We start from the raw sequence: 16,600 nt of genomic DNA on the forward strand, positions 1-16,600 counted from the left end.
GCCCCATTTGCATTTCACATATGGGATTGGAAGACTTCCAAGAACTAATTTGCCATAACCGTCTCTCGTTCACGATAGTAAATAAGACCATTTTCAAAGGGGATGTCAAAAATGCTATATAGACATATAATAGTAATAAATGACGTATCATTTACTCCAACCGAGATGTCAAAGATGACATGGAAAAGAAGGCTAAGCTGATATGGACAAAGAGATGTCAAATTTGAAGTTGCCTTCAAATTTGATTTTTTCTATTTCCAAAGGTATTTCACTTGCTTTACCTTAAATGAAGCAATAAATTATATTATTTTTAAACCAACAACAACCCAACTTTTATTATTTTTGTTTAAAAAAAAAACATAAATGAAGCATTAAATTTTGGCATATCGGGTGGAATGAAAATATTAAGAGTATCTCAAATTGCCAAATCAGTCATCAAATTGAAATTTGATGTTTTGAATTTGACATCTCCTTCAAACATCTCATTTGAAGATGCTCGAACATACTAAAACCTGCGTACAGATTGCATGTGCACGTGTTCAAGTGTGTGTCTACATTTGGCCACGTGTTACCATCACTGGCTCAATTATCAACCCTATATACATTTAATTTGTATAGATGTAGGGGCCAAATGTTTATTTCAAGCCCTTCATTTCCAAATTCCAAATCTTGAATATTAAAAGTTGGGGTTTTTGAACATTAGTCCTTGTAAAAGATTAAAATTTAAAAAAAATATGGTGCTAAATTAAATATTCAATTTAATCCCTTGAGTGTACTTTTATCAAAATTTACATTCAATTTTTGTTATTTAATGTGTATTTTTATTTAATCTCTCCATATTAAATTTTAATTTTATTAATATGCACATATTTAGTTTTTTTTTTAATTAGAAATGAACGTAAATGAGAAAATATTAAAAGAAATTTGTGATACAAAAATATATAAATACATAAGTGTATAGAAATGATTGTGTCAAAATATATAAAATTGACTTTTTTGTACCGAAATATTTGTACCTACATGATTGTACCGAAATATATTATAATGAACCTAAATGTATGTACCGAAATGTATTATATTGAATTCATGTACCTAAATGTCAATACCAAAATGTATGTACCTAAATATATTTACCGAAATATAATATATTGAATTAATGTACCTAAAAGTCAATACTCAAATGTGTGTACCAAAGTATACGTAACGAAATGCATTATATTGTATCAATGTAAATACATGTTTGTACCGATGGATATACCAAAATATTCAAATGTATTAATGTACCTAAATGAAGAACATACAAAATTGTTATCGAAATATATATTATAAAAAATTAGTTGCCTAAATGTAGACATTAAAATATATTATGATGAATGAAATAAAAATTAAATTTAAATGTAATTAATACATTAAAATAAAAATAAAAAGATAAATAAAACAACAAAATGTAACTAATAAATGATATGATTAAATGTGCTAGGGACTAAAATTGGATTTTAATCTTGCACATAGTTATAATCTAAAACTCATCTTTTTTAAGGATTAAAATGAAGTTTTCTATAAATATTGATTTCTTAAATAGTATAGTACTTGTAAGTTGTAACATATTATAGAACACAATCCACAACGGCCATACACGCAGAGCAACAAGCAAGACGGAAATTAATTAATAATGTACTAAGCATCGGACCAAGTGATATCTGGACGATCTTGGTCTACAGGCACACCCAAGGCGTCCCAAACAGCTTTTGAGGCATCAACAATGTTGTTTTTACAAAGAATCTGGTAACCATGAGCTGCATCACATCCCCTAGCAGGTCACATTCATCCACCACCATGGCCACCACACTCCTCCCATTAGCACTAATGGTGATGTTGTTGAAGCATCTTTGTTTACCGTTAATCCATCCAGCGGACAATGCCACAACTAGTGTGTTGTCATTGTGGTATTGGCCGTCACATTTTGGTGGATCGCCACCATCTCCTCCTTCCTGGAAACTGTTTGTTAACTACATTGGAGAAGTAACAGAGATGAACAATTATAAAATCAAGAAATGAAGTTTCATAGAGAGAAGAGAAATGTGAGAAAGAAATGAATGAAGCTTTTGTATTAAACTCAAAGAACTAATTTTACTATCTGTTTACAATAGCTATATATAGCTGACTAGAGGACTAATTAACTCTTCTAACTAACTATTACATCATCCAATCATTTACAACTGTTTTGATGAGCTGGCAGAAATGAGTTGGCAGTGATATATTAACATCCCCCCTCAATCTCAACTGGTTTCCAGTTTGAGATTGAATGAGTGCTTTGACAAATGCAGAACTATGAAGTGCTTCTTGTCCATGTACTCCTGGCCCTGCTCCCGTCATCAATTAATCCTCTGTTCTTGGTGTTTAAAGGTGTCTTCATGCATCTGCATTATCTTTTTTATGGTACCCATGGTGTGCTTGTCAACCATTATGTTTTGAGCAATCATATCATATCTTATCCCTTCTCATTTTTGAGTCCTGATTCACCAACCCATAACTTTCCTTCAGAATCCTTTAAACAAACAACATAATGACCACTATATCTTCTCTGTAGTTTCTGGGAACACTAAACCTTACTGCCTCTAACTGATTGCAGCATATCAACGAAATGAGATACTGGAGCTTCACACAAGAATAGCCTTCCATAAAGGAGTCGTAGCACACCCTCATGCCGGTATAACAACTTCTTACGGGATTACCCTTTGTGGGATTTACCGTCAACAATCTCATTCAACATTGGCTTCGGCCTTTAACATTTACAAAAACTGAAAATTAACAAACTATAGTGTGGCATCGGCCATAACTATAGTACCACGGGATCGCCCTTTGTGGATTTTACCAAAAACAACTTCTTTGAACAATGGCATCGGCCTTCACAATTTCAACAATAGAAAATCACCATCAATGTAGGATTACCCTTCGTGGGATTTACCTACTTAAAACACGGGATTACCCTTTGTGGGATTTACCGTTAACAACTTTTTCTACCCTTCGTGGGATTTACCTATTCACATAACGGAATTACCCTTCGTGGGATTTACCGTTTAACAGAGATAATCCCACAAAGATGAACATGTTAACTACATTGGAGAAGTAACAGAGATGAACAATTATAAAATCAAGAAATAAAATCAAGAAATGAAGTTTCACAGAGAGAAGAGAAATGTGAGAAAGAAATGAATGAAGCTTTTGTATTAAACTCAAAGAACTAATTTTACTATCTGTTTACAATAGCTATATATAGCTGACTAGAGGACTAATTAACTCTTCTAACTAACTATTACACTTTTAAGGGTGAGGATGGCCTCGGTGCTCCTAGACAATGGTGGTGAACATTTGTAGGTTGGGTACATTTCGCCCTCCTTACAACAATCAGCACTTTCCTCGTTGCATTGTCCAGGAGGGGGCTGCGTTCCTCTGATTTGGCCGCTTGGATCGCATTGTTGAGCTTCAGCGACCAAGCAAATGGCCGAAAGAAGAATTTACTAATAGGACAATGGACTCTTTGGAAATGAAGCTCTTCATTTTCACTGTTTCTCTCTCTCTCTAGTTGTGCTCTTGTGGTGGATATGAAATGCATAAAAGAAATTGTGGGTGGGTATATATAGGAACTTCCAAACCATATTATCCCTTGGATGTTTGCTGAATATTGACAAAATTAAATTCTGACACTGAAGAAAACTAATTAGTTTCTTTGCAACTTGGTTTTGCCAGAACGCAACACTTTTCAAATTCGATATAGTATAATAATGGGGTTTTTTTAACTTTAATCCTTCAAGAATATTGAAATTTAAAATAAATCTAATGTTAGATTACATATTAATTATAATCCATTGATATGTCCTTAATTCAAAATAGTTAATGTGCATTTTATTTAATGTCTCCCCATTAAATATTAGAGTGATGTTATTATCACCCCATTTTCTCATCTTTTCACCCAACTTTTATTAAATTTTTTAATTACAAATTTGTTCGTTTGTAAAATGACTTATAAGGACATTAATTATCCTCTTTTGCGTTAAAAAAAAGGGTTGGGTTGCACACTCAGTTTATCTTAAATCCTAACTCATCTTTCCATCTCTTTTCATCTAGAGAAAGGAAAAAAAAGGATTTAGATGACTTTTTCGTTGAAGAAGTAGAAGATGACGCTTCTATGGAAAAGGTAGAAGACTATGTTTCTATTGAAGAGGTAAAAGAATAATTTTGTATGTGGGTCTTTTGCATTTGCTGTCGAAGTTTTCCTTTTGAATTTGGATACCTCTGTGTTTTCCAATTGAATTTGCATACTTGTGACTTCAAGATCAGCAAAAAGGATTTGGGCAACATATCCTTATTTGAATTTGGCCAACGTATGTTGAGAAACACAAAACTCACCTACGAAAATCTTTAAGCAAATCAAACAATCCTTTCCTTTTTGCTGTTTCATTGTCGGGTGCATTTTAGAACGCTTGGAATGAATCAGCAGCACCCTGGCACGAGAGCCAGTTGAAATACCACGTCTGTGATGCATTATGAAAATTATATGTTGTTTTATAATTTCATATGTATGCATATGTTAAAGGTTATTTTGAAAATAATAGTGGGTGGGGAAATAATATTTTAATTTTTTAACTTTTTAAGGTGGGTGGGATTATAACGTGGGTGAAGAAATAAGACAATGGGGTAGGTCTAGTAGCTCTCTAAATTTATTCATATACAAATTTTAATTTATTTTTTTGACAAAAAAAGAGTTTTTTAATTTATTAATTTTATTTAAAATTCTTCAAACTTGAAAGACTCAATTAATGTACCCAAATGTTAGTACTGAAATGTATTATGTTGAACTAATGTATTTAAATGTTAGTACCGAAATGTATTATATTATATAAATTAATGTACCTAAATGTATGTACCGAAATGTATGTATCGAAATGTATTATATTGAATTAATGTATCGAAATGTGTGCACTTAAATGTATTATAATGAATTTAATATACCTAAATGAAGAAGACAAAATACATTGAAATATATTGTATAACAAAAAGTAGTTTCTCGAAATGTTAACACAAAATATATTACGATAAATAAAATAAAAAATAAAATTATAATGAAATAAAATTAATATATTAAAAATTAAGAAGAAAATGAGAAATAATTAAAAAATCAAAATATAATTAATAAATGAGGTTATTAATGTATCAAAGGACTGAAATTAGATTTTAATCTTACTCATGGTTTTAATCTAAAAATCATATTTGCCAAGGATTAAAATGAAGTTTTCTATTAAAAGTTTGAAAAACAACCAGCCACGTCTTCCCTCACAACCACATGACTTTTTCTTGTGGATCAAGTTAGAACCTTCACTGCCTGGAATTTGGGGATGGACCATCACTTTTGTCTTATTTCCCTTGACTGACTTATAGACTTTGTCAAACGTCTATGTGGGGCTGGATGTAGAAAAAGGAAGCTCCTTTCATAAAATTCCAAGGTTGAGCAAGAACTTATCCAATTATATGTTGGCTTTTTATTCAAAATGGTCCCTGAGATTTGCATTATCCATAAGTTTGGTCCCTGAGATTCAAAATCGATAGAAGTAGTCCCTGAGATTGTCCACCATCCATGATTTTGGTCTTTCTGCTAAAGCTTTTGGCCGGAAGTTTGAGCAATTTTCAAAACTTCGTAACTCAATCGTTTCTTAACCAAATTCGACCCATAATATATCAAAATGAAGATAGGAAAGTGTAGAATAAAATTATATCTATTTGGAACCCAATAATTGCCGAGATGGTCAGAAAATAGCCTCAAAGTTGACTGGTCCGAGGAAAAACTGGAAAACTTGTCGGAAACTCGCCGAAAACTGGGTAAACTTTAAACGTTCATAACTTCTTCAATACTCAACAAAATCAAGTGATTCAAAAATGAAAATCATACTTCTCAACGAGAAGAAGATAATGGTACCTTTTTCAATGGCTAACTCGTCGTGGTTTGGCCGGAAAACGGCTCGAAAGTGGCTGTTGAAAAACGAGTCAGCAACTTTCAAGCCGTTTTCTGGCCAAACCATGACGATTTAGCTGTTGAAAAAGGTACCATTATCTTTTTCTCGTCGAGAAGTATGATTTTTGTTTTGAATCACTTAATTTCGTTAAGTATTGAAAAAGTTATGAATGTTTAAAGTTTACCCAGTTTCCGGCAAGTTTTCCAGTTTTCCCTCGGACCAATCAATTTTGAGGCTATTTTCCGACCATCTCCGGCAACCATTGGGCTTCCAAATAGATATACTCTTATTCTATACTTTCCTATCTTCATTTTGATATATTACGGGTCAAATTTGGTTAAGAAACGATTGAGTTACGAAGCTTTGAAAATTGCCCAAACTTCCGGCCAAAAGCTTCAACGGAAGGACCAAAATCATGGATGGTGGACAATCTCAGGGACTACTTCTATCGATTTTGAATCTCAGGGACCAAACTTATAGATAATGCAAATCTCAGGGACCATTTTGAATAACATCCAGCCACGTCTTCCCTCACAACCACATGACTTTTTCTTGTGGATCAAGTTAGAACCATCACTGCCTGGAATTTGTTTTGGGGATGGACCATCACTTTTGTCTTATTTTCCTTGACTGACTTATAGACTTTGTCAAACGTCTATGTGGGGCTGGATGTAGAAAAAGGAAGCTCCTTTCATAAAATTCCAAGGTTGAGCAAGAACTTCTCCAATTATATGTTTCATTGGAAAAAAAAACTGTCTTAAGACAAAAAAAATATATAAGATTGGCTATAGAATATTATGCAAGACTAGTTGAGCTGTCAATTGTTATGAATCAAATTACTTGAAATGCACATAACGTGTCTTTTAAGTTATGAATCGAATTACTTGAAAGACACAAACTGATTGACTCCTAGTTCAATTTAGTTTGCAATTCTCGCATGGATATGTTTACAAAAATGTATCAAACACTACGAAAATGAAGGAATAGTAAGGAAATAATGTTAAATACTTAGAAAATATCCAAGAACAAAGTTATAACTTGAAAGAAATGCAAATTTGATAGATTTATATTTATCAATATATTTGTTACTTTCTGGCAATTTGGTTTGGGATATGGAATGGTTTGATTCGTGTCATTGTGGTGATATACCTAACAGAACCGATTTACTTTTGATATTTTTAAAAATGATATAATCGAATTAAACCGACAATGCATTCAAGTATATGTATTTTAAGTCTCAAAACAATATAAGATTAATGGATACAACAATTAGAGATTTGTATGTATTTTATGCTTATGTGATTGTGAGCTTGTAACTAATAAATTGTTTGGTAGTATGAGATGTGTTTTTTTTAATTGAAACATAATTTGATTTGATTTGATAAATTTTCTTATTAGTTCCGAAAAACTTAATAATTCAGTTCGAAAAACGTTTTGATCACGTGGGAATGTGAAGGATGTGTGGATGTTTAAAAGATTAAAACTTTTGAAATGTTGGACTTTTCTTTTATTGATGTGTTGGACTGGGGCTTAAACCAACCAACTCAAATTGATTAACAATGATTTGGTTTGGTTTAGTTTCAATAGTGGTATTGGTCAAAAGCCAAACTGAAATGTTAAATGGTAGTTAGTTTGATAATATTTTTGGTGTCAAACCGAATGAAGTTGAACCATGCCCATCCTTAACCAAAACCACAACAACAACAACAATAATAAAGCATTTTCCCACTAAGTGGGGTCGGCTATCCTTAACCAAAACCACAACTGAAAGTTTAGTTTGATTTCTAAACCATATCACCTTTTAATTGTAAAAATGGAAGCAACAACAACTCATTACAATTTGTGTGTGGCTAGTTTGATGTCCACCAAACAAGAAGTTTTTTGGAACGTGTAGTCGTGTGCGGTCTTTTTGTCATAAAGTAGAGCCGATTGAAAAGGAAGCAACAACAACTCATTACAATTTGTGTGTGGCTAGTTTGATGTCCACCAAACAAGAAGTTTTTTGGAACGTGTAGTCGTGTGCGGTCTTTTTGTCATAAAGTAGAGCCGATTGAAAAGCCTCAATTCTATGTGTGTGACTAGACAACCACATGATCCGACGAGCGAAATTTAAAATTGTCCTCACCAAGGAGAGAGCCCTTGAAAACTAAAACTCCTTTTAAATTGAAAAGATATGAAAGTGAAATGGGAGGTAGATGATAAAATCCAGCATATAAACTGCCTCCCCTCCCTTCCACTTGCACGGTGGATGGCATGACAGCATTTGGTCATCGTTTCGTGGCCAATAACCTCCCACGCCAAGTGCGATACAAACACTGCTTTCCCCCTTTGCTCAAAACCCACTCCTTTCTTTCCTCTCTGCCCTCCTCCTTTCTCCTCATTTGAAGAGAAAAAACATGGAAGCCAACGTCGTCTCCAAGCTCATACTTCCTCCGGTCCGTACAGCTACTTCAAGCTCTTACTCTTCGCCCACCGCTCCAAAGCTCTTCTCCTCATTCTCCTGCGGTTCTGGAAGCCAAATAAGGCAAGCGGGCCTTGGCAATTCTTCTTCTTCTTCTTCTCGTACGGTTCCCAAGTTTTCAATTGCTTCGAGTGCTGGTATTCAGGAAATTAATGAGACCCAGTTCCGGGATTCGGTTCTTAACTCGGACCGTCCGGTTCTCGTCGAGTTCGTTGCCAGTTGGTGCGGCCCTTGCCGCTTAATCTCGCCTGCTATGGAATGGCTCGCTCAGGTTCCTCTCTCTCCCCTGGGAGCCTTTCGATTTCCCATTAGTTTTTTAGGATTTAGACTTGAACTTGAAGTTTGACAACTTGACTACTGTCTGAAATAATGTTTAAACGGGAGGCTAGAGGTCGGTCCTCTGCACTGTCAAGAGTGAGCTGAAACTTATCGGAGAAAACACTTCCTCGTATGCGCTTTTTCTACTACAAGCACAACAAACTTTCATTAAAAATCCAAGTGCTTCCTGAAAAAGCAATTGGAAGTGATTTGTGAAGACTCCAGAAAGCACCGAGAGTGCTTTTAGAATCTAGAAGCAGTTATAGTTATTCTATGCTAAACACTGCTAGAAGCACTTATACTAGGCCTGGCAATTCCTGACACGACACGATACGAAATTAACAGGTGTTCGGGTCGACACGATAACGAAACGGGTTGTTATCGGGTAACCCGATAAGCACCTGTTAAGATAACGGGTTGGTTCGGGTATACACGTGGATAACACGATACACGATAAGCAAAATATTAATTTTATAATTTTATAACCCTAAAAAATACTATAATAATTATATATATTAATTTAACAATTTTATACCCCTAAAAACTATAATTATATATATATATATATATATATTAACTATAATAATTATAATAATTATATATACTATAATAATTATACCCCCAAAATATTAACTATAATAGTTATATTTATATATATATATATATTAAATTTTAAATTGAATTTTATACCCCTAAAAACTATAATAATTATACATACAAAATAAATAGATTTAAATCTACTTAATAAATAAATAAATATATATATATATACACACACACCATTGAACTTCATGGGATACGAATTATACGAAACTAATTTCAACGATCCAACCGTCAAACTTGTTTGTATATGCTTCGAGATCGCATCAGCAAAAAATTACAAAAAACAAACATTCACAGATCAAGTAACGAGACAAAACTTTTCGACGGACGGTTATAAACAAAAAATCACGATTTAACGGTTATTTTAACTCTGATTTTGATGATTTTTTACAGCTACACTCCTTGACCCTATATGAATACAATGAATGAATTCGATCTTCAATTTAAAATATTTAAACTAGGGGATACCACAAAATCTTATGTTATATTTGATGAAAGTATGAATAAACTCTTAAGTGTTAGTGAATTTATTGTTTTGATGGGATACGCATTCTACGAAACTATTTTCAACGATCCAACCGTCAAACATATTTGTATATACTTCGAGATCGCATACGCCAAAAATTGCAAAAAACAAACATTCAGAGATCAAGTAACGAGACAAAACTTTTCGACGGTTATAAACGAAAAATCACGATTTAACGGTTATTTTAACTCCAATTTTGATAATTTTTTACAGCTACACTCCTTGACCCTTTGTGAGACTGAATAAAAATTGCAGCAATTCTTTATGATTTTGATGTGCGAGTTTGTTCCTTTGTGGTTGTACATCTTTTGGTCTTGTACTACCCATATGGCTAATGATTTTTTTACGCCCAACATACATACAATTCTTGATTCTCCACGTTTCGAATTGGTGCCGTAGTAGTTGTGCTAACGTTGCCATATGTGATGTGATCCTACTCTTTTCGATGTAGGAAATCCCTACAAGACCAGTACAGTACGCACACGCAGTAAGAAATCCCACCAACAACAGCAGGCGATGCTGCTAGCTTATAGTAATTAATAGCCATTCCCAGACAAGCAGTCCAAAGAGCAAACCAAACCCGAATTAAACACAGACGACACAAGAAAACGACCACAATGACAACAACGGGGCTAGCTGGCTTATTCCAAAACAGACATGACTGACTTGTATTAACATTGAACATGTTCACTACTGCTGAAATGAAACTCAAGAGTCAAGACACACTAACAGAGACTAGAACATATCCCCCGCCAACACCGGTTACAGCCCTTGGGACATGGATCCTGTTAAGCACAGCGTTGAAGTTGGTATCGACTCAGAGGGTCTTCTTTTTTAATCCTCTCCATCTTCCGCCCTTGCTCCTCATGAGTGAATCCAACCCACACCTCTACACGATCCAACAGCACCTCTTCTTCACTTTCCTCACTTTCCTCATCACTTGCTTCTCCGTCTCTAAGCAACTGCCTCTGCCATTTCTCTTCTTTGTGCAACTGCTTCCACTCTGATACCCATTTGTCCCACTCTTCCTTCAAGATCCTTCTCTTCTCGCAAAGCTTTTCTTCTTCCTTCTTCTTTGAAGCTGGAGTATTCGGTTCAGTCAGAATCAGGGAGTCTTCAACAAACTTTTCCTTTTTTTCGAGTTCGAGTTGACGGAGGGAGCATTCACCATTCTCGTCTTCCTTCTTCTTTGAAGCTGGAGTATTGGGTCGAGTCGGACTCAGGGAGTCTTCAACAAGCTTTTCCTTTTTTTCAAGTTCTAGTTGACGGAGGAAGCATTCAACATTCTCTTTTTCTTTCTTCTCACCTGCTTGTCAACGGATTGATATGACTAATTAACTTGTATTATCGATCTCATTCAAATCAAATAAATACAAAGCCCTGCTACATATATTCCCTTCTAACTGCGGAGAATTTTACCCAGTTACCACTAAACCTAAATATATTTCTTGATTTATTTTCAAATCATACAAATCTGATATACAAAAAAACATATATATCTTTAGTACTTTCAATATAAATTAAATGGGAACTTTAAATATCAACACAAAAACCAATCAGGTATAAAATTGATTAACCCCTCGCATTCAAACTCGAAAACGTGAATTTACATATGCAGATTGCAAGCGGAGATCTGATACAACAATTCAAAAGATGCAATTCGAAATACATACACAAAAACTAATCAGGTATAAAATTGATTAACCCCTCGCATTCAAACTCGAAAACGTGAATTTACATATGCAGATTGCAAGCGGAGATCTGATACAACAATTAAAAAGATGCAATTCGAAATTCATACATACATATATACATATATGCACACATTTACATTTATTTAATACCTTTCAATAATTAAATGGGAATTTCAAATATCAACCCAAAAAATTTAATCAGGTATGAAATCGTTTAAAGGGTAATTCTCGCAGTCAAGCTCGAAAACACGAATTTACATAAGCAGATTGCAAACGGAGATCTAATGCAACAATTATAAATTGCGAATTGGAAATTACAAATAATCAATCTTCCCCTTCACTCACAAACCCTAAAACAAAAACCAAAAGCAAGCACACAAAGAGGTATGAGTCCGGATCTCACCTCGTCACTGCGGCTGTTGTGCTCGTTTAATGCTGAAGAAATACGAAGGGAAACGAGTCGGGACCCCAAATAGGAGCTCCGGCCGTTGGGCTTGTCTGAAACGGCGCTCCATGACTGAGAGAGAGAGAGGGAGATTGAGTGTATATTTTTGGGGTGTATATTTTTGTTGTTTAGGTAGGCTGGCAATTCCTCACACGAACGATAATTTGACACGATACGACATGAAATTAATAGATGTTCGGATCAACACGATAACGAAACGGGTCGTTATCGGTTAACCCGATAAGCACCTGTTAAGATAACGGGTTGATTCGGGTATAACGTGGGTAACACGATATACACAATAAGCATAATATTAATTTAATAATTTTATAATCCTAAAAAAATACTATAATAATTATATATATTAATTTAACAATTTTATAACTCTAAAAACTATAATAATTATATATATATATATATTAATTTAACTATAATAATTATAATAATTATATATACTATAATAATTATACCCCAAAATATTAACTATAATAGTTATATTTATATATATATATATATATATATATATTAAATTTTAAATTGAATTTTATACCCCTATAAGCTATAATAATTATACATACAAAATAAATAAATTTAAATCTACTTAATAAATAAATATATATACACACACACCATTGAACTTCATGGGATACGAATTATACGAAACTAATTTCAACGATCTAACCGTCAAACTTGTTTGTAAATGCTTCGAGATCGCATCAGCAAAAAATTACAAAAAAAAAAACATTCAGAGATCAAGTAACGAGACAAAACTTTTCGACGGTTATAAAGGAAAAATCACAATTTAACGGTTATTTTAACTCTGATTTTGATGATTTTTTACAGCTACACTCCTTGACCCTATATGAATACAATGAATGAATTCGATCTTCAATTTAAAATATTTACACTAGGGGATACCACAAAATCTTATGTTATACTTGATGAAAGTATGAATAAACTCTTAAGTGTTAGTGAATCTGTTGTTTTGATGGGATACGCATTCTATAAAACTAGTTTCAACGATCCAACCGTCAAACATGTTTGTATATACTTCGAGATCGCATACACCAAAAATTGAAAAAAGCAAATATTCAGATCAAGTAACGAGACAAAACTTTTCGACGGTTATAAACGAAAAATCACAATTTAACGGTTATTTTAACTCCAATTTTGATAATTTTTTACAGCTACACTCCTTGACCCTATATAAATACAATGAATGAATTCGATCTTCAATTTAAAATATTTACACTAGTAGTACCACAAAATTTTATGTTACACTTAATGAAAATATTAATAAACTCTTAAGTGTTAGTGAATCTATTGTTTTGATGAGATACGCATTTTACAAAACTAGTTTCAACGATCCAACCGTCAAACTTGTTTGTATATGCTTCGAGATCGCATATGCCAAAAATTGCAAAAAACAAACATTCAGAGACCAAGTAACGGGACAAAACTTTTCGACGGTTATAAACGAAAAATCACAATTTAACGGTTATTTTAACTCCAATTTTGATGCTTTTTTACAGCTACACTCCTTGACCCTATATGAATACAATGAATGAATTCAATCTTCAATTTAAAATATTTACACTAGGGGATACCACAAAATCTTATGTTATACTTGATGAAAGTATGAATAAACTCTTAAGTGTTAGTGAATCTATTGTTTTGATGGGATACGCATTCTACGAAACTATTTTCAACAATCCAACCGTCAAACATGTTTGTATATACTTCGAGATCGCATACACAAAAAATTGCAAAAAAAAAAACATTCAGAGATCAAGTAACGAGACAAAACTTTTCGACGGTTATAAACAAAAAATCACGATTTAACGGTTATTTTAACTCCAATTTTGATAATTTTTTACAGCTGCACTCCTTGACCCTATATGAATACAATGAATGAATTCGATCTTCAATTTAAAATATTTACTCTAGTGGATACCACAAAATCTTATGTTATACTTAATGAAAATATAAATAAACTCTTAAGTGTTAGTGAATCAATTGTTTTAATGAGATGCGCATTTTTCAAAACTAGTTTCAACGATCCAACCGTCAAACTTGTTTGTATATACTTCGAGATCGCATATGCCAAAAATTGCAAAAAACAAACATTCAGAGATCAAGTAACGGGACAAAACTTTCGACGGTTATAAACGAAAAATCACGATTTAACGGTTATTTTAACTCCGATTTTGATGATTTTTTACAGCTACACTCCTTTACCCTATATGAATACAATGAATGAATTCGATCTTTAATTTAAAATATTTGCACTAGTGGATACCACAAAATATTATGTTATACTTAATGAAAATATTAATAAACTCGTAAGTGTAAGTGAATATATTGTTTTGATGAGATACACATTTTGCGAAACTAGTTTCAACGATCCAACCGTCAAACTTGTTTGTATATGCTTCGAGATCGCATATGCCAAAAATTGCAAAAAACAAACATTCAGAGATAAAGTAACAGGACAAAACTTTTTGACGGTTATAAACGAAAAATCACGATTTAACGGTTATTTTAACTCTGATTTTGATGATTTTTTACAGCTACACTCCTTAACCCTATATAAATACAAGGAATGAATTCGATCTTCAATTTAAAATATTTACACTAGAGGATACCACAAAATCTTATGTTATACTTGATGAAAGTATGAATAAACTCTTAAGTGTTAGTGAATCTATTGTTTTGATGGGATACACATTCTACGAAACTAGTTTCAACGATCCAACCATCAAACATGTTTGTATATACTTTGAGATCGCATATGCCAAAAATTGTAAAAAACAAACATTCAGAGATAAAGTAACGAGACAAAACTTTTCGACGGTTATAAAGGAAAAATCACAATTTAACGGTTATTTTAACTCCGATTTTGATGATTTTTTACAGCTACACTCCTTGACCCTATATGAATACAATGAATGAACTCGATCTTCAATTTAAAATATTTACACTAGTGGATACTACAAAATTTTATGTTATACTTAACGAAAGTAGGAATAAACTCTTAAGTGTTAGTGAATATATTGTTTTGATGGGATACGCATTCTACGAAACTAGTTTCAATGATCTAACCGTCAAACTTGTTTGTATATGCTTCGAGATCGCATACGCCAAAAATTGCGAAAAACAAACATTTAAAGATTAAGTAACGGGACAAAACTTTTTTACGGTTATAAACGAAAAATCAAAATGTAACGGTTATTTTAACTCCGATTTTGATGATTTTTTACAACTACACTCCTTGATCCTATATGAATACAATGAATGATTTCGATATTCAATTTAAAATATTTACACTAGTGGATATCACAAAATCTTATGTTATACTTAATGAAAGTACGAATAAACACACTAGTGGGTCACTTTCATTAAGCTTTGAGTTCCATTGGCAATGTTTAAACTTTTGAGAAAGGCTTCACAACCTTGAAAACAAAAACGCTTTTATTTTGCATATCCTTGCACATTTAATATTTGTAATAGATTAGTAGTGTATAGATGTATTTTTTACGAAGCTCTTATTTTCGAGTGTAGATGTAGTGCTTGAACGACAAATGTGTTTTAATGTTTTGAAGTAATATTTATGTGACAATGTGTGGTATGTGCAAATTTAAGAAAAAAATATATTTTTCTTAACGGGTCATAATGGGTCGGGTCACTTTACCCCTGTTAAGGACCCGTTAAGATAATAGGTGTGACACGACACGACCCGTTAAGATAACAGGTGTTACACGAAAACGACACGAACACGACTGACACGACCCGTTTGCCAGGCCTAACTTATAGTTATTCTGTGCCAAACCCTGCTAGAAGCACTTTTGGTAAGTCTTTGACCAATAAGACCCTAATAGTCTCACTTCCAGATACAGTGCTTGATTTCTTGTCAGAAAAGAAAGACAGAAGCAATGTCATTGTCTTTGATATGTACGGTCATTTTGGAACAACGTTTGGAAATGTCATAAAGAGATAGGGAGGGCAAGTAGTATCTTTCAAGATTTGGATATCAATGTACCTTTGATTGTTGTCCAAACTAAAGAAATTATCTGAAGTATTAGTTTATCTGTTGCACTCAGGAAAACAAAGACAGGTTAACTGTTGTTAAGATAGATCATGATGCAAACCCAAAACTGATTGAACAATATAAAGTTTATGGGTTCCCGGCTTTGATTCTCTTCACAAACGGAAAGGAAGTTCCAGAAAGTCGGAGAGAAGGCGCAATTGCCAAAGCGAAGCTTCAAGAGTATGTGGATGTGTTTTTGGAGTTCATGCCAGTTGCATAGTTCCACTTCCATTTGAACTTGCAGAGATCCCAAATTCCATCAGGTTCAATCTGTGTGTAATATGAGTAATCCTTTCCTCCTTTTCTTTTTAGTTTCTTAAGTGTATTGTACTTGCATTCGATTGTATAAAGTGAGCTGAAGATTTCGAAAACTATTCTCTGAGCCTCCAATTTTCGCTTCTTTTCTTCTCCACCTAGATGGGTGATTATATGGAAGATTACTCCAAATCTAGACC

The 16,600-nt window shown here is 33.3% G+C and overlaps 1 protein-coding gene, 1 long non-coding RNA gene and 1 pseudogene across 2 annotated transcripts; 1 reads left to right on the forward strand and 2 right to left on the reverse strand.

Moving 5' to 3' along the window:
• Window positions 1–1,677: 1,677 nt before the first annotated feature.
• On the reverse strand, window positions 1,678–3,561 carry LOC126605040 (putative ripening-related protein 1; annotated as a pseudogene).
• A 4,698-nt stretch (window positions 3,562–8,259) lies between these two features.
• On the forward strand, window positions 8,260–16,519 carry LOC126605041 (thioredoxin X, chloroplastic-like). Its single transcript, XM_050272396.1, has 2 exons — window positions 8,260–8,743; window positions 16,159–16,519. The coding sequence occupies exons 1-2, from the start codon at window positions 8,408–8,410 to the stop codon at window positions 16,363–16,365; spliced, it is 543 nt and encodes a 180-aa protein (XP_050128353.1). The 5' UTR covers window positions 8,260–8,407; the 3' UTR covers window positions 16,366–16,519.
• On the reverse strand, window positions 10,415–12,168 carry LOC126605048 (uncharacterized). The gene is made up of 2 exons (XR_007616828.1): window positions 12,017–12,168; window positions 10,415–11,225 (listed from the first exon to the last, which is right to left on the reverse strand). It is a non-coding gene; the product is annotated as an uncharacterized LOC126605048 (long non-coding RNA).
• Window positions 16,520–16,600: the final 81 nt, after the last annotated feature.

Source organism: Malus sylvestris, chromosome 15, assembly GCF_916048215.2.
Source record: "Malus sylvestris chromosome 15, drMalSylv7.2, whole genome shotgun sequence".
NCBI lineage: Eukaryota > Viridiplantae > Streptophyta > Magnoliopsida > Rosales > Rosaceae > Malus > Malus sylvestris.

Coding starts and splice junctions, on each gene's coding strand:
- LOC126605041 (XM_050272396.1), top strand. CDS start 8,408: ATGGAAGCCAACGTCGTCTCCAAGCTCATACTTCCTCCGGTCCGTACA. Junction 8,744..16,158: donor CTATGGAATGGCTCGCTCAG/GTTCCTCTCTCT, acceptor TGTTGCACTCAG/GAAAACAAAGACAGGTTAAC.